Source organism: Trematomus bernacchii, unplaced genomic scaffold, assembly GCF_902827165.1.
Source record: "Trematomus bernacchii unplaced genomic scaffold, fTreBer1.1, whole genome shotgun sequence".
Lineage (NCBI taxonomy): Eukaryota > Metazoa > Chordata > Actinopteri > Perciformes > Nototheniidae > Trematomus > Trematomus bernacchii.
Window position 1 is genome coordinate 9,503,554 of NW_022988098.1, and position 26,686 is coordinate 9,530,239.

General features: G+C 41.2%; 1 protein-coding gene across 2 annotated transcripts; it reads right to left on the reverse strand.

The window, feature by feature from the left end:
• Window positions 1-26,358, reverse strand: efcc1 (EF-hand and coiled-coil domain containing 1). 2 transcript variants are annotated; one of them, XM_034121894.1, is made up of 9 exons: window positions 26,233-26,358; window positions 25,541-26,162; window positions 22,228-22,643; window positions 9,008-9,150; window positions 6,527-6,662; window positions 5,961-6,117; window positions 3,739-3,897; window positions 1,132-1,201; window positions 1-399 (listed from the first exon to the last, which is right to left on the reverse strand). In XM_034121894.1, the coding sequence occupies exons 1-9, from the start codon at window positions 26,334-26,336 to the stop codon at window positions 266-268; spliced, it is 1,941 nt and encodes a 646-aa protein (XP_033977785.1). In that variant the 5' UTR covers window positions 26,337-26,358; the 3' UTR covers window positions 1-265. The 2 variants fall into 2 exon arrangements, with proteins under 2 accessions (XP_033977785.1, XP_033977786.1); XM_034121895.1 differs by having other exon boundaries at window positions 25,541-26,256.
• Window positions 26,359-26,686: the final 328 nt, after the last annotated feature.

Here is a 26,686-nt window from a genome sequence, read left to right on the forward strand (position 1 = left end):
AGTGACCATTCATTTTTCTTACAAAGAACGTAGTATGAAATCCTCCATGTTGTTTTTGTGGCAATAAGCTAAAATAGTCCATTTAGAAACGGGTCAGATTTGACCTGAGGGCAACTGGAATGTTAATATGTAATGAAGCCCCTTTGCTATACTAGTTAATGCATCTAGAACTAAAATCCCTTTATAGATAATAGGATCTGAGGAGTATAAATGCTAAAATATAATACACTGTACACAGCTTGACTGGCCCAGCAGGAGGCGGTGTTCAGCAGGAGATGACCAGGGTGTTCAGAGACTGCTGACTCTGCGTTCTCTCCAGAGGACCAGCAGCAGAGAGGATCTCACAGGCAGCCAGCTCATGGTAGAGAGCGTTCAGCACCTCCAGGATGTGGGCTTTACCTGTGCACAAAACACAACACAAGTAACCAATGAGGGAGTCATTTTTCATCATTTTAATACTGTCAGTCCTGCTCAACCCTCCGAATTTTGCACATTGCACACCAAGCTACCTCTTATATCTGCACGGCTTTCCACTTGTCGTACCAATACTGCACATATTTTATTCTATTTTATTTTTACGGGTATGCACTATACCCAACATCTGTAATACAACACTGTGCAATATATACCGTCATCTGGCAGATACTTCATCACATTCTAGTTGTTTCACTTATTGTTTTAATGATGCTGCTTCTTACCTTTTTGTACTTGGAAAGTGTACACTGAAAAAACGGAAAAGTTGTCTTGTATTATGTATTATGTCCACAGATTTCACATAATTTTATAAGGTAAATTTAAAGCAATAATATCAAGTTTAAATAATTCGTTTCGACTTAATATTATTGCTTTCAACATACCTCATAAAGTTATGAAAAATGTGTTGACATAATACATTTAATTCATATTTGTGCATGACACTTTACTAAATACTGTTTTTATTTGTATCTCTATCATTATTGCCTCTTTGCTGTAACGATGTAAATTCCCCTTTGTGGGATTAATAAAGGAATTCTGATTCTGAAGACCAGGCAAGCATTTCATTCAATTCCCCGACCTGAGTAACAGTAAACGCTCATGATCACGTTTCACAGGACTTGTATTGATTTTATTGGCCGAGCGTGCCCTCCTCACCGTGCTGAGGGTCGCTGCAGCAGCCCAGCGTGCTGAGCAGGATCTTCCCCAGAGACCTCCGCGAGACGTTCTGAAACAAGAGAGAGCTATTCTCAGATGACTGTCTGTGATTAACAGGCGCTTTAACAGGCAATCTGAGACTCGTAACCACAGAGGCTCACACACACATGTTCAACAACTGAAATTAATTTGCTCTCAGATCTAAAATCAATCCCAGTGTGAGGGGTGGATCACAAAATAATGGACAAGAATCCGCATAACTCCTATTACAGAAAACAGGTCGAAGAGGACTTTTAAATTAAATCATCAATAAGTTAGAGTGGACCTATTATGCTTTTAGGGGGGTTTCCCTTTCCTGTAGTGTGTTCTATAGGTTTTTGTGCATGTAAATTGTCTGCAAAGACCCCCCCCCCCCATCCCAACTGCCTGAAACACCTCCATTTGACTTATTGGTTTACTTCTGAAACATAGTGACATCTTTACGCTCCTATTGGCTAGCACTCCAACACATTGTACGTGATAGGCTAAGGGGCGGGACATCTCTAAGCGGTTGACCAATCACCACAGAGCCGGCCAGCTAACCAATCAGAGCAGACTGGGCTCTGGTTTCAGACAGAGGGTGAAAAGAGGTGCTGCAGCACAGGCAGTATGAGAAAAATAAAGAGCTTTTTGAACATTAAAGCATGGAGACATGTAGAGACACTACATACTGATATACACCTGAACATCAGCAGGAGAGGACTCTTTAAAGTAGAGACACTACATACTGATATACACCTGAACATCATCAGCAGAGGACTCTTTAAAGTAGAGACACTACATACTGATATACACCTGAACATCAGCAGGAGGGGACTCTTTAAAGTAGAGACACTACATACTGATATACACCTGAACATCAGCAGGAGAGGACTCTTTAAAGTAGAGACACTACATACTGATATACACCTGAACATCAGCAGGAGAGGACTCTTTAAAGTAGAGACACTACATACTGATATACACCTGAACATCAGCAGGAGAGGACTCTTTAAAGTAGAGACACTACATACTGATATACACCTGAACATCAGCAGGAGAGGACTCTTTAAAGTAGAGACACTACATACTGATATACACCTGAACATCAGCAGGAGAGGACTCTTTAAAGTAGAGACACTACACACTGATATACACCTGAACATCAGCAGGAGAGGACTCTTTAAAGTAGAGACACTACATACTGATATACACCTGAACATCAGCAGGAGAGGACTCTTTAAAGTAGAGACACTACATACTGATATACACCTGCACATCAGCAGGAGAGGACTCTTTAAAGTAGAGACACTACATACTGATATACACCTGAACATCAGCAGGAGAGGACTCTTTAAAGTAGAGGACACTACATACTGATATACACCTGAACATCAGCAGGAGAGGACTCTTTAAAGTAGAGACACTACATACTGATATACACCTGAACATCAGCAGGAGAGGACTCTTTAAAGTAGAGACACTAAATACTGACATACACCTGAACATCAGCAGGAGAGGACTCTTTAAAGTAGAGACACTACATACTGATATACACCTGAACATCAGCAGGAGAGGACTCTTTAAAGTAGAGACAATACATACTAATATACACCTGAACATCAGCAGGAGAAGACTCTTTAAAGTAGAGACACTACATACTGATATACACCTGAACATCAGCAGGAGAGGACTCTTTAAAGTAGAGACACTAGATACTGATATACACCTGAACATCAGCAGGAGAGGACTCTTTAAAGTAGAGACACTACATACTGATATACACCTGAACATCAGCAGGAGAGGACTCTTTAAAGTAGAGACACTACATACTGACATACACCTGAACATCAGCAGGAGAGGACTCTTTAAAGTAGAGACACTAGATACTGATATACACCTGAACATCAGCAGGAGAGGACTCTTTAAAGTAGAGACACTACATACTGATATACACCTGAACATCAGCAGGAGAGGACTCTTTAAAGTAGAGACACTACATACTGATATACACCTGAACATCAGCAGGAGAGGACTCTTTAAGTAGAGACACTACATACTGATATACACCTGAACATCAGCAGGAAGAGGACTCTTTAAAGTAGAGACACTACATACTGAAATACACCTGAACATCAGCAGGAGAGGACTCTTAAAGTAGAGACACTACATACTGATATACACCTGAACATCAGCAGGAGAGGACTCTTTAAAGTAGATACACTACATACTGATATACACCTGAACATCAGCAGGAGAGGACTCTTTAAAGTAGAGACACTAGATACTGATATACACCTGAACATCAGCAGGAGAGGACTCTTTAAAGTAGAGACACTACATACTGATATACACCTGAACATCAGCAGGAGAGGACTCTTTAAAGTAGAGACACTACACACTGATATACACCTGAACATCAGCAGGAGAGAACTCTTTAAAGTAGAGACGCTACATACTGATATACACCTGAAAGTGAGCAAAATATGTCCTCTTCAACACGTGCAGCTTTGACGCCAAAATACTGGAATACTGATCAGCCTCTTCAGAGTTATAGCGATAGTTCCTCGTACTACACATGTATCTCACCAGGTCTCTGAGCTGCTGGAGGAGCTGCAGGATGTCGATCAGCTTCTCCTCCACCAGAGACAGACGAACCCTCTCAGTTTCCAGCATCTGAAGCTCCACCTGCAGCAGCTCTGTTTCCTCGGCCTTCTGCTGGAGCTCCTGCACCAGAGTGTCCTTCATCTGGAGGACACAGCAGACACAAGGGTCAGGAGGGTTACTTTAAAAATGTATTAGGAATGTAAATGACCCCTTACCCATCACAGTCCCCCTGCTTCCACTCCTAAAATATTGAAGTGACTGTTATTTTGTATATATTGATTGTTGTGCTTTTATTTCTGTCTTATTAATGTGTGCATATGTATGAATGTGTCTGTTGATTGTGTATATATAGGATATACATATTGTTATACATAATTTTATATATATTTGTATTTTTGTATTTGGGATTGTGGGAAACGGTATTTCGATCTCTCAATCATACAAACTGAAAGATTGACAATAAAGTTTAATTTGACTTTGACTGACTTTGACTACTGCTATTTATTTAATTGTTATTTTATTATTTGTTCCCTCTTGTTTGTTTGTTTGTTCACCATGTAAAGCGGCCTTGGGTCCCTTGAAAGGCGCTATACAAATGTAATCTATTATTATTATTATTATTAACTTAACCCTGGAGGTAAACGTCCTTTAGTGTACCTGCCACGCTTGGGGAGTAATGGATTACTTGTAACGGGATAACATAATCGGGATACATTTTTTTTACTGTATTCCCGTACAGTTACATATGAAAAAGATGTAATAAGATTACTGTTTCATTACAAAAATTGGGGATTACTACGAGGACAATCCTACTAAATTTATTTTAGTTCAGAATCTTTTTTTAAACTGTAGTATGTGCTGAAAAAAGGTAGGTTTTCCTGTAAATAAAATCATTATTGATCATAAATATCTTGGTTTCATCACATTGTTATGTTGTCGAATACACTTATTAAAAACGTCGTATTTTAATTTTAATTTCATTAGATAGTGAGGTAATCGAAAGGTATTGGAAACTAACCAGGTTACATTACTTTAATATTTTGATACTTGGATTAGGTTACGGATTACATTTGTTCACAGGTAAGTAGTAATTGTAACGGATTACATTTTTAAAATAACCCTGTTAACATCGTAATAAAACATAACTTTACCTAAAAAATATGAATAACAATTTCTAGAGTTACAGTGAGTTTCCAGAAGGCACTATAGGTCTGTGTGGAAATCCCACAGTGCACCTTTACGTCATGGCGTACTGAAGGACAGAGGTCTTACCCCACACTTCCTGCACATAAACAAAGCCTCACAGTCACGACTTTGTTTAGTTTGAACTTTTCCTCTCGGAGAGCGGGACGTACTGGGAACACATTACGTCATCTTCTGCCTGTCTTCCTGTGCTGTGAAAATACTGCTGTAGCAAGAGAGCTTTAATTTATGATATTCCTAAGTGTCATGTGGGACAAGGAGAGGGAGTGTTTCTGTGGTCGACTCCAGTGAGAAACAGCTGCACACACACACACACACACACACACACACACACACACACACACACACACACACACACACACACACACACACACACACACACACACACACACACACACACACACACACACACACACACACACACACTGAGAGGGGCTGGTTGGGTTAGCCGCTCGCTGTGGTTTTTGCCTTTGAAGCTCTCCACTTTCAAAACAACCTTCAGCAGTCGTCTCTAATCCAGTTTAATACTGCAATACTACTTATGTGCAATAAATATATATATATATATACCGCTTCATACTTATAATTATTATTACTGGCTGCTGTCCCTTAGTTAGACAATTCAACTTATGTAATCAATCTGTAAATAACTGTGCATATAAATATTATTACCTGGCTGCTATCACACTATTTTCATTTTACATTTTTGTAATTTCTTTGTTTGGTTTTTGTTACTGGATTTTGTAAATTGTACTTTCAATTTCTATCTTTAATATGTTATGCATGCTTCTCAATTAATATTAAGCTATCTTTGTCTCTTTACTCGATGTAACAAGGAACATGTACCCTTTGTGGGACGAATAAAGGTATTCTGTTTCTGATGGATCTGAGGAGAAGCCCACCCTGATGAGATGGAGGTAAGTGGAGTTGTGTTTACCTGCTCCAGTTTAATACTGCAACACTAACTGTGCATATATACTTCCAGTGAGGTCAGTGTTTACCTGCTCCATGTCTACCTCTGCGCAGCTCTCCTTCAGCTCCAGATGTTTGTTCAGCCGGGTCACTCTCTCCAGCAGCTCCAGCACAGCGCTGCAGCTCTCCTCGCTCCTGGAGCTGCCGTAGTGAGACATCAGCTTCTTCAACGCCTTGTCGTCGCACCTGAACAACAACATGTTCCAGAAAGCAGAACGTAAGGTATGTCAGGCTCAGGGATGTAAAAAAAGGATTGGAGTTTAACTTACGTGGCATCGAAAGGGGAAACCTTTTTGTGTCCATTTTTGGGGGTTTTGTCAATGCAATGCTACTTTTGGATCGCCTACAGAAACAAGTCAACCCTACACCAAGCTTTAACCTACAAGGCAGAGTTTTAACCGACTAATGTAACATAGCATGATTGCTAATCTGTTGCTTTGATCTAACATAATCACTCTAACATGTATTTCCAAGGGAAACAACACTAATTCCTGGTTTTGGCTTTGAGGCTCTCACATAAAAAGATCATACATCATACTCCACAGTATAGCATGCCATTGCTTAATGATATAGACATTATATGGATGTTTGGTACCTTTCCCCACAGCAGGACAGCTTGGTCAGGATCCTCTTCACCTCGTCCACCTGCCTCTGCTGATCCTCGGTCCATTTATCGTCTTCCTCATCAGACGCTGCCTGGCCTTCCACAGAACGAAACAGCTGTTCCTCCACTAGACGACAAAACACACCATTTATTGTTAGCATGATCACAATACCCATTTAACATGGAGTGGTAGCCAGAGGTTTAGGGAAGAAAAGGCTTGAACGTAAGCAATTAAACACCAATTATTGTCTTACTCCAGAAAGAGGATTGAACATCTATCGGCTTTGGACTGTTTGTTGGACAACACAAGCAACGAGATGTCACATTAGACTCTGAAGACATTTTTATTTTAGTATTTCTCGACATTTTATAGAACAACTGATAGTAAAAGTATATAACTGATATATACACAATGGAACAAATGTTAGTCGTATAATCGTCAGTTCATATTCAACTCTCCAGGAAGTGCACAAGACGTTGAAGCAATTGTTGTGGCCAAAGGGTGGAACTACAACCTGGTGTCTGTCTTTGATGTCTTTGGGACCAAAAATTACTTTTTCCCATTGACTTACATTGACAAAGAGATGTCTGTGAACCGGGGTAGATATTTTAAAAGCTAAATCAACTACCAACGATAACTTACTCATTTAAGTCATCATTATCTTTGGACCAAATGTCCTTTGTCCAGCAAGATTTTCCAATGCTCCAAACTGACTTGTCAAAAGTTGTATATTATAATGTCCTGAGTTTTTAAGGTATTGGATCCACAACAGCAGCCTTTGTTGTGTCCCCTAAAACTAATAGTTTTATAATTACTCGATATCTCAGGACTGTTTGATTGCAAGAAAACCCCAGTCATCTAATACAATCTCTTTATATAGTCACAGCTATGACATAACATTACATCATTCACTTGTGGACCTTTCTTTGGACAGTATGTCTCCTTATTTATTTATTTAGGTTATATAATCATCCTATTTTGCTTTCTGCAGCTGGTTCATCACGTTCTGGTGTCTCCATGTGTTGGCAGTTCTTGAAATGAAGTAGTCTGCCTTCAGGAACCTCATGGAGACCCAGATACACATGTTTAGTAAACACCACTCAATACAAGATGCAGGACATACATTCATGTTCTTTACACCACCGAGGAGTTTCATGGTAAACAGAGATGGCAAAAGTACACACATCCTTTACTCAAGTAGAAGTACAGATACTCGTGTTTAAAAATACTCTGGTAAAAGTAGAAGTACTGACTAAACTTCTTTACTCAAGTAAAAGTATAGAAGTTTGGGCTTTGAAATGTACTTCAGTAAAAAGTACCCATAACTAGCAGCTGTTTTAAAGAGTACCTGACCTCCCTTTATATTAATAGAACAATAATGTCATTGTTAGCTAATGAATGTTTCCATGCTGAACAACGGCAACATGACAATGTTTTCATTGGTCCCTCTTCTTTAGAGAAGACCAGGAAATGATGGATACACGGATCGTGTTCAAATCAATAGGCATGCAATGACTCTAAATAATAATGATCACGCCACCAAACACACATTCAAACTAAAGGAACCAGCCTGTTTGGAAAATGTAAGAAGTAGAAAGTTCAGGTATTTGTGTTCAAAATGTAAGAAGTAGAAAGTACAGGTATTTGTGTTCAACATGTAAGAAGTAGAAAGTACAGGTATTTGGGTTCAACATGTAAGAAGTAGAAAGTACAGGTATTTGTGTTCAACATTTAAGAAGTAGAAAGTACAGGTATTTGTGTTCAACATGTAAGAAGTAGAAAGTACAGGTATTTGTGTTCAACATTTAAGAAGTAGAAAGTACAGGTATTTGTGTTCAAAATGTAAGAAGTAGAAAGTACAGGTATTTGTGTTCAAAATGTAAGAAGTAGAAAGTACAGGTATTTGTGTTCAACATGTAAGAAGTAAAAGTAAAAAGTCGTGGAGTAAAATACTGATACCAGAAAAATTTATTTAAAGGGGACCTATCATGCAAAATGCACTTTTGTACATCTTTTATACATGAATATGTGTCCCCGGTGTTCCAGGGAACTCACCAAGTGTCAGAAAACACAACCCTCTCTCTTTTCCTCCATACCCAAATCTCTAAAAACGGGGCTGCAACGGAGCTGATACAGATTTGAATTTTTCTGACGTCAGAAAAGGGGTGCTCCGCCTATATGGGCAACTCTCCACCTATCAGGGGAATGGGGGGTTGGGCCACGGCCATTGCCGCTCGAAAGCGCTGGAGACGCTGTAGTACATATGCCAGGCCTGTACGTGGCGCTGTAGAGGCATGGCTAAAATGCATGGTCTGTTTGGTATTTTGAAACAAAAACTTCACAGACATGTTTTATATAGGTATGGCCCTACAATATATTATTCAAATATAGCATGATAGGTCCACTTTAAGTACAGTAACGAAGTATTTGTACTCCACTACTTCCCACCTCTGATGGTAAACATGTCTTACTTTTATCCGGGGTCGTCACAGCTCTTCCTGTCGGGGAACATCGGTCGTGTTGGGAGTCCGAACAACATCTCTGGTTCTGCCTTTCACCAACACTCAGATCTGCCCTGGTGCATCCTGGGAGTTGTAGTTTTGACACCTCCGACCTGAAAGAGAAAGTTAAATTTAGCTGTTTGACTCCCCATCTTTTCATGTCCCTGCACATAAACTGGCACCGACCGAAGGGACTAGAAAGTGGCTCTTCAAATTCACACAGATGAGAAAGTTCTGTCCTAACCAATTGAAAAGATCAAAGAGAACATATCAAGTAACACAAGGCAGTGTGTATTAAGCCACATCTACAACCGCCATGATAATTTTATAGAGGCCTGTGATGTTGTATGCCAAATCTGGGTGGGGTAATTGAAGCCAGACGTTGTGTCTTGAAGGCATATTTACAGTAAAGTGGGTCAATGGTGGAGCGGTGCTGTTTCTGTGGAGTTAGCTTGCAAGATGTGAGGTAAAAGCTCACAGTGGATGGATAAAAGACAGATAGAGCACTGAAAATATTAAGCACATAAACTGTTTTCTAAGCTCTGTTTCATAGGGCACATTTATTCTATATGTCATGTTTTTCCTTACGTCAGACACATTCAAACTTGATACTGAAAAAAGACTGAGAGTGCAGTTTGCTCGGATCAATCTTCCTGTAATGGTTTGAATTTTCTACGTTTCTCCTGCTGTCTGCTCTTTTGTGCTGGGGGAAATCCGATAGGGGGCCTTTGTAAATCACAGAATAAGTGTTTCCAGATGATGATGTCTTGCTGAAAAAAGAAATCTTGAAAAAGGTTTTTCAGCAGCCTGACTCGCTGAAAAAGGAAAAGGAAAAAGCCCTCATGCTCAGATCCTGTTGGCGCGAGGCACACTTTGCTTTAACACAACATTATACGCTGCATCTGTGTACTAGTTTCTTTGTGCAAAAGCTGGGAGGAAGGAGTGACTTCACTGGAGGTCAATAATTGCAGCATGATTTCAGGCAATCAATCAGAGCGTGATGTTTAAGTTAGTGGGGGCTGTGAGGGAGTTAGTTCATCAGGGCCAACAGCTGCAGTCCCTACGATATGGAGCTGGTGCTTTAAGTTTAATTACAATTAATAGTTACTTGTAAAAGAATGTATGAAGTAACCTAATCTGAGTATCGAAATATGAAAGTAATGTAACCTGATAACTCAGCGTTACTTTTGGATAGCCTCAATATCAAATGCAATGCAAGTAAATACAAAACAATAGGACGTTGTTTAGTGTATAATATAAGACAACAGAACAAAGCTACCATAGAAAAGATGGCACCCAGATATTTAGGATAAAAAATGAGTCCTCTGCTCAGAGATTTTATCTATTGGAAAACCTGCCTTTCATTCAGCATATTCAGGCAGCAGCCTATACACCAACACTGAAACACATGAGCACATACTACAGTTTTAAAAAGCAGAAATAAAATCTGAGCTGACAGAAAATGCTCCGTTTTAGTTTAACACACACAGTTAAGATCTCACACACTATGTTATGAACATATAGGTTCACCTGCTGAATTAAAAACAGAACAAATGAAGCAAAGAAAGTGAAAACCATAAAGCAGATTCAGGCAGTAGAAGCATAGATTCACACTTAAAGTATTATCCTACAGAACAGTACAGCTCACAGAGAAGAGATAACATCTGATCCTTTTTCAACAAACACTATATGACCTTTTTAGTTTTTACTAACACTGTAATCCTGCTAGAAATTGTAGAATTTAGAAATGTAACAGTAATCTGATTTGTTTATATAACTGTAAAGGAATACAGTTACCTTTTTTAGTATCCTGATTACATTATCCCGTTACATGAAATCCTTAACTCCCATAGTCTGGTGAACACACACAAAACTAAGCTGGTTGCTGTGGAGACGCTCTGGTATGAAGTGGTGGAAAGCTTTTTCAATGGTGTGACTAATTGCACTTTAATTGACAGCGTTGGAGGGGGTGCAGCCCGTGTCCATTGAAAAGTGTAGCAAGGCTCCAGTTTCTGGCTCAGGCCTTTGAAATGTATAGAGGCTTAAAAATGCCTTTGTGTTTCGGAAGGAAAGAAGGATGACCTCCCAACTGTTGGATTAAAAACTAGTTGTGATGTGTTTTTTGTTTGCTTGAGATTTAGACTGATTTCCATCATGTGGCTGACAGTAATGAGGTGTTTGTGCTGAGCATGGGAAATCAAACTGGATGCAAACAGACAACAAAAAGTAGTCCAGACAGCCATAGTGGTCAGACTGTGGGATGCAGCACACATGGAGTGGTAAGTGATTTCTAACTGTTTTGTCTTTGTTCAACCCAGAAGTTAGCATCGCAAGGGCTACCTCAATATTCCGTATATTGTAGAAAAATAAATGTTTGTGGCCAGCACACGCTGTGATTAGTTACCAGGAGCTGAGGATTTAATCCAAAAAACCCAATGGCTGTAACATTTACAGAGGGGAGCTTTTCTTAGCAAGTGCATAAACCCCAAAAGTCAAATAAACGGGGGTGTTAAAAGCAGAGGGAAGTATACAGGGAGAGCAAGTCCAACAAGGGTGGGTGGCATACGTTTATAAAATATTTTGTGTGTGATACTTAAATATGATTTGTTCAGCAGGTTAATCTCCACATATTAACACCACTTTGATTTTTGAAGCTTAAATGCAATGGCCAGAAGTAAAAAGCTAACGTTAGGCTATAGACAAACTACATCACGGTTGCATGACTACATATCTCCACCACTAAGCTAAAGGCTTGCTAATGCTAATGTTCGCCTTGATGACGTTTCGTAGTCTCATTTAGACCGTGTTAGCAACCAACAATTTAATGACACATAGAAGCTTCGGACATTCGCGAGTGGAGTATTTAATGATGTATTTTATGTCATAGAAAAATACTTGAAAATCTCTCCAGCTTGTCTTTACCACAGACCTTATTTCATACTACCAACCCGTTAAAAAAACCATAGACTTCGAGAAGAATACTTTTGCCTGGTGGGCAGAAACATGATTCAAAATTAATGCTTATTTTGCTACAATGTATTTTTGCCTCTTTTAGACCGGTATTTAGGTTTTATGGCACTATTACAGTAGTATATGAATATGTCTGTCTCAAGATCCCTGTGAGGCACCACACACAACTAAGACTACTGATAAACCAAATGTACGCCATGCAGTACACAGACACAGTTAGCAACAAACATATAAGGAAAGTAAAATGTCTAGCAGCCAAAGAGACAATCTTTTTCTCAGCAGGTGGTGGAGTCCAAAACATTGCCCAAAGGAGAGTGAATGATGAATCATACACAACTTATCTGCTATTTTTGTAAGCCATGTAACTTTGTATAGTTAATATTTGAGTGCTTTGTGTTTTTGTCAGCTAGTGGCAAAACAATGCAATATCTTTAAAAACATTTTGTGTTGCTTGCCTTTTGTTTCATTTAGAAGATACATTACACAAAAAAATATTCTAAGGTCATAAATCAGGTGGAGCATTAAGAGCGAATTAAGTTGTATGTAAACCTCATTGTTGGTCAGGAAGTACTAGAAGTGGAGCAGAAAGATCATCAATTCAACATTTCCTGAACTGTCTGTATGACCTTCCGCTCTCTTTGATCCGTTTCCTGTATCAAAGGCATATCTTGGTAATGGGTGTATGTTACACAATCCTTCACAACAAAGACAAATACATCTTTTCATTCTTACATTTGTTTTGGCTCAGACAATAAAGCTCTTGGCAGAGAAAACGCACATGCAACGGTACAGTTGAACACATGTGGAAGCATATATCGTTGCCTATATATCAGGTTAATTATTCCTACATCCCTTGAGGCACACACACTATACACATGAAGAGCTCTATTGTGCTCTGTCAGGGCATTTCTAATTAATAGTATCCTGTATTCTGCCTTATTAGCAGCAGTGTAAAGCCGTTCTGTAGGTGGTGGGGGGGGGTTCAGCTGTTTGTTGTTAGAGCCAGGACACCCAGAGTCCTCCCTATGTTTATCACAGTGTGGCGCTCAACTGAACTTTCCAGAAACAAACCCCAGTGAAGGTTCTAGACCAATTTTTCTCGGGAGGCCTGTGATGGATTTAAAGGTCCCATGTCATGGCCATTTCTACTGATCATATTTCCATTGTTGAGGTCTACTAGAATAGATTTAAATTGTGCAATGTTCCAAACTCACATTGGTTTCTCATACAGCATCTCTGTATAGTATGTGTATTCACTCTCTGTCCTAAACGGCTTGTTGGAGCTCCTGCCCCCCCCCCTCCCTGTGAGCCCAGTGTGCTCTGATTGGTCGGGACGTTGCGAGGCTAGTTGCTGCGAGCTGCTGCGAGGAGCGGACAGGTTTCCGGGTCGGCGATACAGCGAGAACAAGCGAAACTCATCCTGAGCACACACAAACACTCACAGCCGAAGTAAAAACAATAAGTGTGGCTTGATATTGAGTTAGAAAAAGGTTTATAACGCTGTGAGAATGGGTCTGCGGAGAGCATTTCTCCGCCATCCCAACTCGTCTATTACCAGCGTTCAGGGAGCTCTATGCAAGTCAATAGCCGCGTTCACACCGGAGTACTTTTCCCCGTACTTTTCGCGTTTAGTTCCATTAGTCCATTATGTCGCGTTCACACCAAAAAGAGTACTGAGTGCCGGGAACTTTTACCCCCATTTGTAGTGCCTGCTGAGAGATGGTACTTTCCTGGGGGAAAAAAGTGCCCCAGTTCTGATTGGCTGGGCGAATTGCAAACCACGCCCCGTAAAACTCTGAAATGTTTTGTAGAGCCGCCATTTTATTATCCTCGCATTAGCATTATTAGCATTAGCATTCGCCCAGCGCACAAACGCAGAGAGACAAAATAAAACATGGGAGCGGTGGAGATGTGTCGGCGTTCTGGCGATTTACTCGGAAGGCTTCGGTAGACGCTGCTGGGAGTCCCAGCAGCTTCTACTGAAGCCAGTCCCCAACTCCGGGGACTTCCGGCCGGGGACTTCGGGTGGCAGTATACGCCGTGAAGTGGTTTGCGGCCTGCCAGTAAACCCAAAGCAGAAGAAGACGAAGTGACGTCAGCGGCTCATTTGCGTAATCTTCCCTCAGGGAATTTATGAACTTGGGAACTTATGGGAACTTGTGAACGCGATCTGTACTAAGTGCCCTGGGGTAATAAGTGCCGGCACTTATTACGGCAAAGTACTTGGTGTGAACGCGGCTAATGGGGACTCCCTGTTAGTTAGCCAAGGGATCCTGGTGTGTGAGGTGCTCCGCGGATTGGTCCATTTGGGCCAATCCGGTCATTTGTTGTTGATTTGGGTGTTCACACGTCACAGAACCCAGGAAGCAAACAATGGAAAAAGAGAAATCTCCAACGAGGCGTTCTGGGGCAGCATAGACAGGTCTTCTCTGTGTTAGAGTTTTACTCTCTACAGGGTGTACTTTGAGGGTTTGTGACTCTGCAGACCGTTTACATGCAGAAAAACCTTCATAACACACAAGGGGACGGGTAATAACCGGAAAAGCATGACATGGGCCCTTTAAGTCATAGTACATTTAAAAAAAAAAAACATAAAATACCATTATTGCATCAAGCCGTTGTGTCCCTGGGCAAGACACCCTAATTTGCTCCTGTGGGTTTTGTCCACAGTATTCACTGTTACATGTCTAACATGTATTATATGTAATGTAAAGCGGTCTAATAAATGTAATGAATTATTATTATTATTATTATTATTGGTTTGATTTAGTAACAGAGTGTGTGTTGATTACTTTTTCTTTTTACTTTGGCCCAATATACAGAACATTAAAAGGAGTTTGGGGAATAAATACATTATTTATGCAGACAAACTTAGTTTTTATTTTATTCGTAATGTTTGTTGGCTCGTTGTAGTTACAGAATTTGTTCCAGTAACTTAGGCCTAGGCTCCACGGGAACGAAAACGGGTTGTATCCGCATATTTCTCTTGCGTATAGCCCTTTTTGCTACATGACGCCGTAACGGAACGGTAGAAACGGACCCTGCAAACGACAACGGGTCCAAAGGTGGATAGATCTGGGAACGGAGTGCTCTGGGGTCCAACGGGGCCGTGTGGGGTCGCCTATACGGTCATCCGTTTCTGATAATGACGACGCAATAGCCCCGCCTCCCCCCACCTCTGCTGCTCACCCCCGCAAAAGTAAACTGCACACTGAATTCAGATTATTTATCTTTATCTCGATATGAACATAAACGCGAGTGAAGTCTAATCTGACAGGACGGAGACACGCAGCTCCTCCCGCTGTGATGCAGCGGGAGCAAAACACATACTTCAAGTCAGATCACCACCCTTACCTATTTTAATTACCTCTCAAACTACCTAAACTAGTTATAAATATGTTTATTTTTACTGTCGGGTTTACTGACTGGATCAGCTGCTGCATGAGGAAGCATGAAGATTTAAACTTTATCACACGTTGACCGGCGAAAAACTCTGCCCGGTTCCCTCGGCCCCCACCGCGGAGAATAAACAGAAGTGCAGCCATGACAACCATTCTTCTTCGCTGCTTTTGTGGAGGAAGTTGCTGCTTTTGTGGAGGAAGTTACAGCGCCACGTACAGGCTCGGCATATGTACTGCAGCTTTTCCAGCGGTTGGATCTAAACGGAGCTGTCTCGTGTGGGAAGACACTATCCGGTGTATATTGCGTGTGGACGGAAGCTTTTTGGCGATTGCGTTTGCGTTAATCCTATGCGTTTTGCCGTATGCGTTCCCGTGGAGCCTGGGCCTTAGAGTTAACTTAATTAATTACATTACTGAAAAAACTTTTCAGTAATACTTTAGTAAACTTGGCCAATGAAACAACACAGTCTCTGCTGCAACACTTTGCATTATCATAGATTTATGCAGGGCCACTGGGGGGTCCAAGCTCAGCCCCTGTTGCTCCCCCCCCAGAACCGCCCATCAACACACACTGTCTACCACCCCCCCCCCCTCTGCCTGAATAGCCATTTCCTCTCTCAGGTGTCATCGGTCACTGGCAGCCCTCGTTCTCTGCAGAGGTCAAACACGAGGTCACGTTGTACCTGAGCTTGAACTTGAGTTTCTGTCGGTGCCTTGCAGCATGTCGGAGTCGGGGTCAAAGGTCGTGTTTACATAGCTGACGGCTATTAATCAAGCTCTCTGGGTCACAGCCACACGAAGAGGGGGTTTCTGGGATACACAGCAACTCCAGGGCTGTGATTAGTTACCAGGAGCTGAGGATTTAATCCAAAAAACCCAATGGCTGTAACATTTACAGAGGGGAGCTTTTCTTAGCAAGTGCATAAACCCCAAAAGTCAAATAAACGGGGGTGTTAAAAGCAGAGGGAAGTATACAGGGAGAGCAAGTCCAACAAGGGTGGGTGGCATACGTTTATAAAATATTTTGTGTGTGATGTATTTCTGCTGATGCCAGCATACCTCTTAACCAGAAAGAGGGAAAGCAGGGCAGTGCTTCACGGTGAAAATGAGCCCGTTTGGCAGTGTGGGTTATTGAAATCTGATCAAGAACAACATTAAGGCAGCAGAATGCCACGGGTCCCAGACATCCCTCTAGTGTGTCCTTTCCACATTATTTAAAGGGTAGGAATGCCGTGGCAGCACCTGCTCCACACAATGCTGCAGCTCTCAGATAAATGGACTGCGAGACCCTTTCCCCTTTTCTTTCAGGCGCCACGCAGAGAGCATGAAAGGCTGGAGATTACTCCTCCCCTGGGGCCTGCCTCCAGAGGGCCAGGGGTCACAGGCAGACAGGGAAGACGCCTGCAGGCGAGCCGATAAAATGGAAAGCGAGTTTAAAACGTGCGCACTTTAAGACATATGTTCTTGGGTAGAAGTCCCTGGACTATAAATAGAGACACCTGGAATCAAGAGCACAATAAAACTGAAGCAGTGCTTGATGGAAGATGACCAAAGTTCATTTAGATGAGTGATTTTGTTACTCCACTCTACATCTTTTCTTCGGAGCAGATAAACAAGATGGAAAGTTGAATGAAGCCATTCCTCTCTTGCAAAACATGTCCGTCATTTCATGAACAAACAGTTGAGTGTTTGCTTCTTCCTCCAGATGGTAGGCTTTCCTCCCCCTCACTCCTTTTTGTTCCTCTTGCTGTGCTTCCTATTGTCTAATCCCTTTGGCCCACAGAGCTCTTTAGGCTACAGTGACTGATTTAGACACCCTTTACGTTCTGGAGTAAAAAAACAGTGACACTTTTGGACTATCCCAGTATACAAAGACTCTGCTGAGCTAATCAACTCCTGTTAGAGGAGCGGCTCAGTTTTAGTCTCAGCGACTCCTCTGTTGGCGTACAGTCCAAAGAAATCACAGACATGTTATGCAACAACACACACATATCTTAAAGGAGAGGTGTCATGCTTTTCCGGTTATTACCCGTCCCCTTGTGTGTTATGAAGGTTTTTATGCATGTAAACGGTGTGCAGAGTCAAAACCCTCAAAGTACACCCTGTAGCGAGTAAAACTCTAACACAGAAAATACCTCCCAAAACGCCTCGTTGGAGATACGTCATTGTCCATTTGATTCTTCCGGGTACGGCATGATGTCAACCCGTACCCGGAACAAAATGGACCAATCCGTGGAGCCGTTACGTTACGTCCGCGGAGCCGTTACGTTAAGCCCCCGCTGATTGGTCCAAATTGACCAATCCACGGACTTCCTCACACACACACAGTGCAGGCAGCTCAGCTGATTTCTCCTCCCTGGCTGCAGGCTGATAACAGACAGTTGGGATCGCGGCAAAATTCTCTCTGCAGACCCATTCTCACAGCGTTTATCGACCTTTTTCTTACTCAATATCAAGCCACACTTAACACTTATTGTTTTTACTTCGGATGTGAGTTTGTGTGTGCTCAGGATGGGTTTGGCTGTGTTTCGCTATTGGCACGTTTCCACTACAGCGCGGAGCACGGTTTAAGAGGGCTGTGACGTCAGCGGCCCGTTTTTGGTTGCGTTTCCACTTGGCCTAGTACCGGCCGGCGGGTCCTAATTCACAGTTTTTCTGGCCTCATAAAATCGTGGGTCTAGGGCCAGAGACAACGAGGCTGAGTCGGGCTGAGTATGCTAAACTAGAGAGAGCATCGCTGGCAAGGGGGGCTACAACTACAACAAGATGGACATATTTGACCGTGATTTAATTGTAATACACGTTTCAAAATGATGCCGAAGTAACAACATACTGATACCGGTTAGTAAAAACCATGAATTAATGCTTTGACAAGTCTGCAGACAGACGGCAGGCGAAAAACCTTTTAAAATGCGTGTTTTCTAAATGGAGATTGGCTAAGCTAACGCAGTATATGCTCCGACCGTCCACACTCACAACAACGGCCTATACAGACATAAATAAAGCAGCGACTGTATTCACCATGACACAGGCAGTCTGTGGTTTGTACTTGTTTAACTTTTGTCTAGTTTCTGACCAGATATGAGGAGCTGTGAGCTCTGAGTGCTAACAGCTAACGGCTGTGTTGTTTTTCTGGGGTTCTCATTGAAGATGACGTCACGGCTCCGCCTACACTGCGTTACTATAGATACTACCCCAGTTCCTAAACTGTAATGGAAATGCGCCATAAAGTGAGCCAGTCCTAACGAGGCCTAGCCATACCGAGCGAGGCCGTGCGAGGCCGTGTAGTGGAAATGCGCCATAAGTATCCTAAACAAGGAAACAACACCTCCACGGAGCTCAGCGCGATTCACAACGTCCCGACCAATCAGAGCACACTGTGCTCACAGGGAGGGTGGGGGTTGGAGCTATTGGAGCTACAACGAGCCGTTAAAGGCAGAGAGTGAAATTCAGTGAATACAAGTAGTTTACAGAGATGCTGTTTGAGAAACCAATGTGAGTTTGGAAAATTGCACAATATAAATCTATTTTAGTATACCTCAACAATGGAATTATGATCAGTGGAAATGGCCATGACACCTCTCCTTTAAGTTTCCCCGATGACCACTTATAACCTGACTTCTGCTTGGATTTTGATGAAAAGTTGAAAAGATCTGGATCTGAAATTCAAACCAAATGCTAATAAACACTAAAAATGTAATCAAAATGTTGCAGTAAAACAACACACGTCTGTAAAGTAGATGCTAGGCCTAACATAGCACAGAGGCTGACAACTGGATGTAACAGTTAATATGTTTTTTTCCCCAACTCCTAACTAACATATAACCACAACTTGTAGTTTAACAAACAAGATGAGTGAAGTGTTAACTAGTTATCTTTATAGGTGCTGGTTGACGTGTTGCTTTTGGACAGAGCCTAGCTAGCGTCTTCCTAGTTTTCAGTCATGTAGTCATGGATTTCGCCATTAAGACATCAATCAATCTTCACATTTAACTGCTGGCAAGACAGAAAAAAAGTGTATTTCCCAATGTGTCGAACTATTCCTTGAAACATCCCAGCTGCAAAAGTATTTCCAGGAATGAACTGATGCCAAGTCAAATGGGTGGGTATTCCAGTGTTTTAGGCTCATAGTAGGAGCTCATAAGGAGCCTGTCTTCATCTTTATTATCAGTGTGCTTAAGAGGAATCCTCAGTATCTCTGAGATCCAGCAGCATCTCATTTAATCTCATTACTTGTCACAGCAGTTTAGAAACAAGCCATAGGGATAAAGTTACTGTTGTTTATTTCAACAGAACCCTTGACACACCTCAGCATCTCAAAGCGGGACCAGGTCATATTCAATGTATTTTAAGACTTAGTTATGATCTTGACAAATATGACGAGACAATGTCGGATGCCTTCAAATGTAGGATGTCTTCCAGTTAGATCCAATTGCATTTAGACTGTATGTGCTGTTTTGTTATTTGTTTTGCAAGGCACAAACAAATTGTGTTGTGATTGGGTTTACTTTGGGAAATAAACCCTAACTTTGCTTCTCGTATCCTCAGCGATTAGAATTAGTACAAATGTTTTCATGCAAATACTAAACCAACCAGACAACAGCTCAGATATACATATACATATAGTTCTCAAAACATCCTGTACTAGGCCAAGAAATGACTTTGAAAAAAAACACAAGTGCTACGAGAGGATATTTAAAATCTGGGAACATAGCAGCAAAGGTGACATGTTTTCCTTAGCTCTTATTTTTTCTGCAAACCAAACTGCTCAATGCTGATTGAAAAAACAAGTTTCTGATGTGCAAACAATGCAGGTTATTGCATTACCTGAATGCCGCTGCCTATACAGTATCTATTGCAGCTCATATTAAATGTAAGATCGACAACTTAGACGTCCATGGTCTCTAACACGAAAACCTTTCAGAACATATTACATTCCACTAACGACACATGATGAACAAAAAGATGACACACAACCAGACGCCAACATCTGTAGATAGCATAATGTAAATCTTTTATTAATGGTATTGTCCATTACTAAGTTAATAAAAAACAACCCGCTCTCAGATGATCTAAAGTGGGAAACTATGAATAACAATTTCACCATCAGCCTTAGAACGACTCATCTGTAAATGTAACTCCTTCAGCAAATTAAATGCAGACAATGTATGATCCTTATTAAAAAAAAAACATTTCTAAACCTAACCCTAACGCTAACCCTTGTTTAAACTCTCCACAATGACAATGGCATAGCATGTGTAAAGAATTCTTAATTTGAAGGTAAATCAGAGTCACAGAGTTGTTATCAAGACCTTTAACTGGTACCCCCCTTTTCTAACCCAGTCCCTCGATGAGACGTGACTGAGCAAGCATTGAGGCTTCAGTGGGAATATTCATGGAGCTTGGTTGCTAAGATCCATAGGACGGGGTGGTATTGTTCATTTTGGAGCAGAAAGAAAGAAGTGAGCACAGATTGATGAGAACGGTCAGTCTGCGGAGGTTTCACTCAATGGAGCTCTCTGCTGACAAGTCAGAGCCTTTGTGGGGTTGAATTATTTGCCATTATTCTATCAATGGAAGGGCAGTGAAAAGACTTTTGGAAACACAGTCTGCATGGATTAGTGGAGTTTAGGGTTATAAGAAGGCTAGGGAAGTGTGTTGGTTAGAATTACAGGTAGTAAGCGTCTGGTTGCATGCGTCTCAGAGTCCGTAATAACAGCATTAGGTAGATGTTCAAACTATTTAGAGAGACATCTGCCACCTAAGAAGTCCAGACACTGATTATACGTTTGGAGTTGCGACAACAGACACAGGGATAAACATTAAACCCAATGGCTTTGTACTTGAAAAGTCCAATTACACCCTTACTTCCACCAAAATGAGTAGTTCTCGACAGAAGCAGAGCTCAGGCAGGACCCACACACGATGCCCGCTAAGCAAACTCAAACACAACAAGGCTCAAAATTGGTAAAGTGAACCACATCAAGCCTTCATAAGTGGCATGGAAGAGTTTTCGAGGCATTAAGCCAGAAGTAAACAGAGTCATTTTACTCTAGGAAGGATTATGATTCATTATGGTTCATTTTGGCCACAAAGGCCTCCCTAATGCAGCAACCTGCAGACAAGCCCTCTTTCTCCTGCAGGGTGAACAGACAGACACTTGTTTTGCTCAGGGTTTGACAGCGGATTGGATTTGATGAAGAGGTGAAAAGGTCTTTGTCTAGCCCCTGCCACTAAAAAAGCAACAACTGTGACCCTAAATGTTTCTTTTGGTGCATCAACATGCCGCCAATGTTAAATCGCAAGACATTTTTCAAAGGAACAGCTTCATTTTAATTTTCTGGAACCTAAAAGGTTATTTCAACATTTTTCAGGACAGTGATATTGTCAATGCCACTTAAACTTTCTGGCAATCACATGGCCCCTAATATTCAGTTATTATGTAAGACCAGAAGATGCATGTAAAAAAGTCTCTCCTAATCCAATTGTGGATGCGATTATTGATTTCACAATACCTTTTTTATTGATCCGATAATGAATATTTTGGGGTTCCATACTCAATGACCACGTATAAAGGCAATAGCTTTTCTACCCATTCCAAATGCCAACACTGCTGTCAAGCCACCTCTTGGATCTTTCCGAAATAAATCTGAATAAAAAATAAAATAAAAACGGACTTTATTGAATCTCCCATTAGATGGTAGCAGTTCATATTCTCTGTTCAGAACATGCTTTGGGTCCCAGATGATGTTGTTGGACAGGTTATTATGGTATGCTGAGTCATTAAGTCTCTGACAGGGTTGAACAACAATCTCTTACCTGTAGTAGAGGAGCTCTGACTCCAGCTGCAGGATGTGTCTCTGCAGAACTGGAACGTGATTGGCTTTGGCCTCCAATTCCTTCACCTTCCCCAGACCGTTGAGCAACGCCTGCCTGGCCTCCTCCACCTTCCTCCTCATGCCCACCTGCTCCCTCTTTAGGGTTCGGTTGCAGTCCTCCAGAGCAGCCACAGTCTCTCTAGAGCTCCACAGCTCCTGCTCCAGTCTCTCGTTACTCAACATGGCCTCCTCTGCATGTCGCTCTCTGGATCCTCGCAGCAGCTCGATCTCCTGGATGATGTTCTGCAGACTCTTCAGGTTGCTGTTGCTCAAACCGTGCTGAGCTTCTTGTGTTTGGAGAGCAGCGACGCAGCTTTCCTCTGGTTTATGTTTGGAGTGGCTCTTCCATAGTCCTACCTGAAAAAGGGAGGGCAATACGATAGCATCAATATATTATGATGCTGAGGCTGTGGCTCAGTGGATAGTGTGATGGACTTCAAATCAGGGGATAGCAAGTTCGAGTCCCACTGCAGTCAGCATGTCGTTGTGTCCCTGAGACACTTCACCCCAAATTGCTCCTGTGGGGATTGTCCACAGTATTGAGTATGTAAGTCGCTTTGGATAAAAGCGTCTAACAAATGACATGTAATGTATTATAATATCTGTTTTCTTTTTTGTATTACTGCCGAATCTTATTCCATATTTTTATTCAATGTTATTCCATTCCATTTGTATGTAAATACTGCTATACTTTACTATATTTGTTATCATTTTAAATATTTTTTAATGTTATTATAGTTCTCTATCTGTGTTTTTTTTTTTGGGGACATTTTGAATTGGCCCTCAGCTAATTCTGAAAGTATAATGAAATATGGCCCACAAATGAAACTTTCGCTTGTCTTGTATTGTACTTCTTAAATACATATGTGAACATATATTACAGTATTCATGTGTTAATAAGCCCAATTTTTTTATAAATTCAGTCAATTAAAGTTGCAAACATTTTCTAATAAATCGAACTTGATAAGAAATAAGCCCAATAACTTATTTGTATAACAAGCGTGAAATATACCCTTCACATTTCCCCTAATTATAAGCAATCTGAGGCTGCTGTTTTAAGAAATGAGCTGCTAACTAAATTAATTTATGAAGAGCTGGGATGTAGGCAGTTTTTTCTTAAAGCATATTCAAGTAACAAGCATAATTGAACTACATTTCATTGATTTTGTTGACTTATAACTTCACCGATAAGGCAGTATATACCTCACCTCTAGTGAGGGGTGCAGCCCTTCGTATATTTTCTGTATGTGGCCCTCGGGGAAAAAAGTTTGGACACCCCTGCTTTAACTAATGGTAAATGCACTGTATTTATATAGTGCTTTATCCATTCTGTACAACTCCTCAGTTAGCATTCACCCCTTCACACACATTCATAGAGTTCATACATTCATACAAGATGCCTCCTGCTCAAAGGAAGCTGACATTCACACACTGTGCAATTGGGAACAACTTAGGGAGGGTGAAGTACATATCTTTCCCAAGAACACATCTGCAACATGTCGATAAAACAGTCGGCATGATGACTGCAGGGGCTGGAAACGAATCCTCAACCTTCCTTGATGACTTATAGATAAGTTGGAAACAAGAGCTTTTTTGGATTGTCGGCTGTGGAAAATCTCTCATACGGTCAATGATGAGTCTGTAATGAATCATTACTTGATAGGCTAATGATAATAAGAAATGTATACTTGTCCGTTATAACTCAATGGTTTGCCAGGTTGTGATTGATGTGATGATTTAAGAGGACACCTTTCTTAAACTAAATATCTTGGTTTCTTATCTTTTAAGGTTACATTGTTCTGTTGTTTTACATAATACCCTTAATGAAAAACATCTTCATATTTATGTATTACTCTTTTATTTATTTGCATTGCATTTGATATTGAGGTAATCCAAAAGTAACAGAAAGTAATCAGATTAGGTAGAAGGCTACTTTTACATTGTACGAATATCAGTGGTGTAAAGTAACTAAGTACAATTTTGAGATACTTGTACTTTACTTGAGTATTTCCGTTTTCTGCGACTGTGTACTTCTACTCCACCACAGTTCAGAGGTAAATTGTGTACTTGTACTCCACTACATGTATGTAATACCTTTAGTTACTTCACAGATCTGGATGAAGGATGTGAAATATAATCAAGTGTTAAATCAGACTTTAGTTCCACCTGGAGTAAATTCACAAGCTACCCTGCAGTATACAAAGTCATTCAAACTAGCTGCACCTTTACCAGCTTTGAGAACACTTTCATGATCAATCATTATAAAACATATCATATATATTATTCTGAAATGGACCAATCTGCACAATGAATACTTTTACTGTCGCTACTTTAACTATATTTTGATGAGAATACTTTTCTACTTTTACTTGAGGAATATTTTGAATGCAGTACTTTTACTGTAACAGAGTATTCCTACACTCTGGTACTTCTACTTTTTAAGTACAAGATCTGAGTATTTCTACTTTTACTCAAATACAAGAACTGAGTACTTCTACTCTTATTCAATTACAAGATCTGAGTACTTCTACTTTTACTCAAATACAAGAACTGAGTACTTCTACTTTTACTCAAATACAAGAACTGAGTACTTCTACTTTTACTCAAATACAAGAACTGAGTACTTCTACTCTTATTCAATTACAAGATCTGAGTACTTCTACTTTTACTCAAGTACAAGATCTGAGTACTTCTACTTTTACTCAAATACAAGAACTGAGTACTTCTACTCTTATTCAATTACAAGATCTGAGTACTTCTACTTTTACTCAAATACAAGAACTGAGTACTTCTACTCTTATTCAATTACAAGATCTGAGTACTTCCACTTTAATGCATCAATAATTATTAAACATATATATTATTCTGAAATGGATCAATCTGCCCAATGACTACTTTCACTTTTGGTACTTTATATTTGGATGATAATACTTTTCTACGTAGGACTTTTACTGTAACAGAGTATTCCTACACTCTGGTACTTCTACTTTTACTCAAGTACAATACCTGAGTACTTCTACTTTTACTCAAGTACAATACCTGAGTACTTCTACTCAAGTACAAGATCTGAGTACTTCTACTTTTACTCAAGTACAAGATCTGAGTACTTCTACTTTTACTCAAGTACAAGATCTGAGTACTTTTTACACCTCTGAAGAATATACATGCCTGCTTTTAGAGTTGCAGCTTTTCTAAGCAGAGAGCCCTCTTCTTCTCAGCAGAATAAACATGTTGACCCTCCCCATGGCTCTCACCTGCAGGGCCATACAGCGGGCATCGCTGCTCTGTAACGCGGCTCTCATGTCCTCGATCAGCTCCCTCAAACTCGCATTCTCATCCTCCAGCTTCACTACTCGGTCTTCTGCTTCCTCCAGAGCCACAATCTCCTCATAGCACTCTTTGGTGCAGGATCCCAGCCTGCAGCCGGAGGCGTGCCGACCCTCCGAGGCTTCACCCAGCCCGGCAGACAGCAGCTTCTCCCGCCGCCTCAGAGGGCTCCTCAGGCGGATCTGAGTCTCGATGTGCTCGCTGTCCTTCCCCACCAACAACCGGCCGTTTTCATACTGACACCCCGCCTTGGTGCTGAAGTATCCGCACAGTTTGGCGTGGAAGTGTCTGAAAGTGAGCTCGCTGGGTAAACTCTCCAAACTGCATTCAGTATCCACCTCTTTGTTCAGCCCCAAAACTTCACACAAGATGTTAAAATCCTCCACGGAGACTTTTCCTGCGCCTTGGTAGTCCATGTGATGGAAAATCTCCTGCAGGTATTGATCCAAGCCGGTGGCCAGAACTATGATCTCGTTCTCCACCCCCCGGTCCAGTCCGTAGTGGTAAGCCAGGGTGCTCACTATCCATTGCGTCCGGCGCGCGGGGCGGCTGTATGGATCAATGGCATCCATCATTTGTGCGTAAAAACATCATATTCCCTCAAACTTAGCACACTTACTTTGTTTCCTCCAGCATTGCCCTGTGTGAGCTCTTGTTCCTCCAGAAGCTGTGCGCACACTGGAGCTGAAATGAGACAAACGGAGCACATTTGAATTTAGCCATGCCCCCAAAACCCCAAAACCAGGGGTCCCAACCAGTAAAACACACACAGCTTCACTATAACTTATACTGCCGTTTGCCGCAGTGTAATTGCCACCAGGTGTGTGAACTTGTGTCATTCACTCGGTTAGACCTTGTTAAGATGTAAGATGCCCCAGAGACTACTATGCAGTGTTTCTCCAACTGAAGAATTTTAACTGCCTGCTCTTTATTCGAGAGTTACACTGGCTCATAGGGCTTTGTGCACAATTTGCACCTTGCTGCTTCCCTGATTACATGTAAGATTACAAAAAAGGTATATGAAAATGTTTTTTATTATTTCTAAAACATAAGATTACTAGCAGTTTTAGACT

Coding starts and splice junctions, on each gene's coding strand:
- efcc1 (XM_034121894.1), bottom strand. CDS start 26,336: ATGGCTAAATTCAAATGTGCTCCGTTTGTCTCATTTCAGCTCCAGTGT. Junction 9,151..22,227: donor TCAGAGCTCCTCTACTACAG/GTAAGAGATTGT, acceptor TTTCTCTTTCAG/GTCGGAGGTGTCAAAACTAC. Junction 6,663..9,007: donor TGTGACGACCCCGGATAAAA/GTAAGACATGTT, acceptor TTTGTCGTCTAG/TGGAGGAACAGCTGTTTCGT.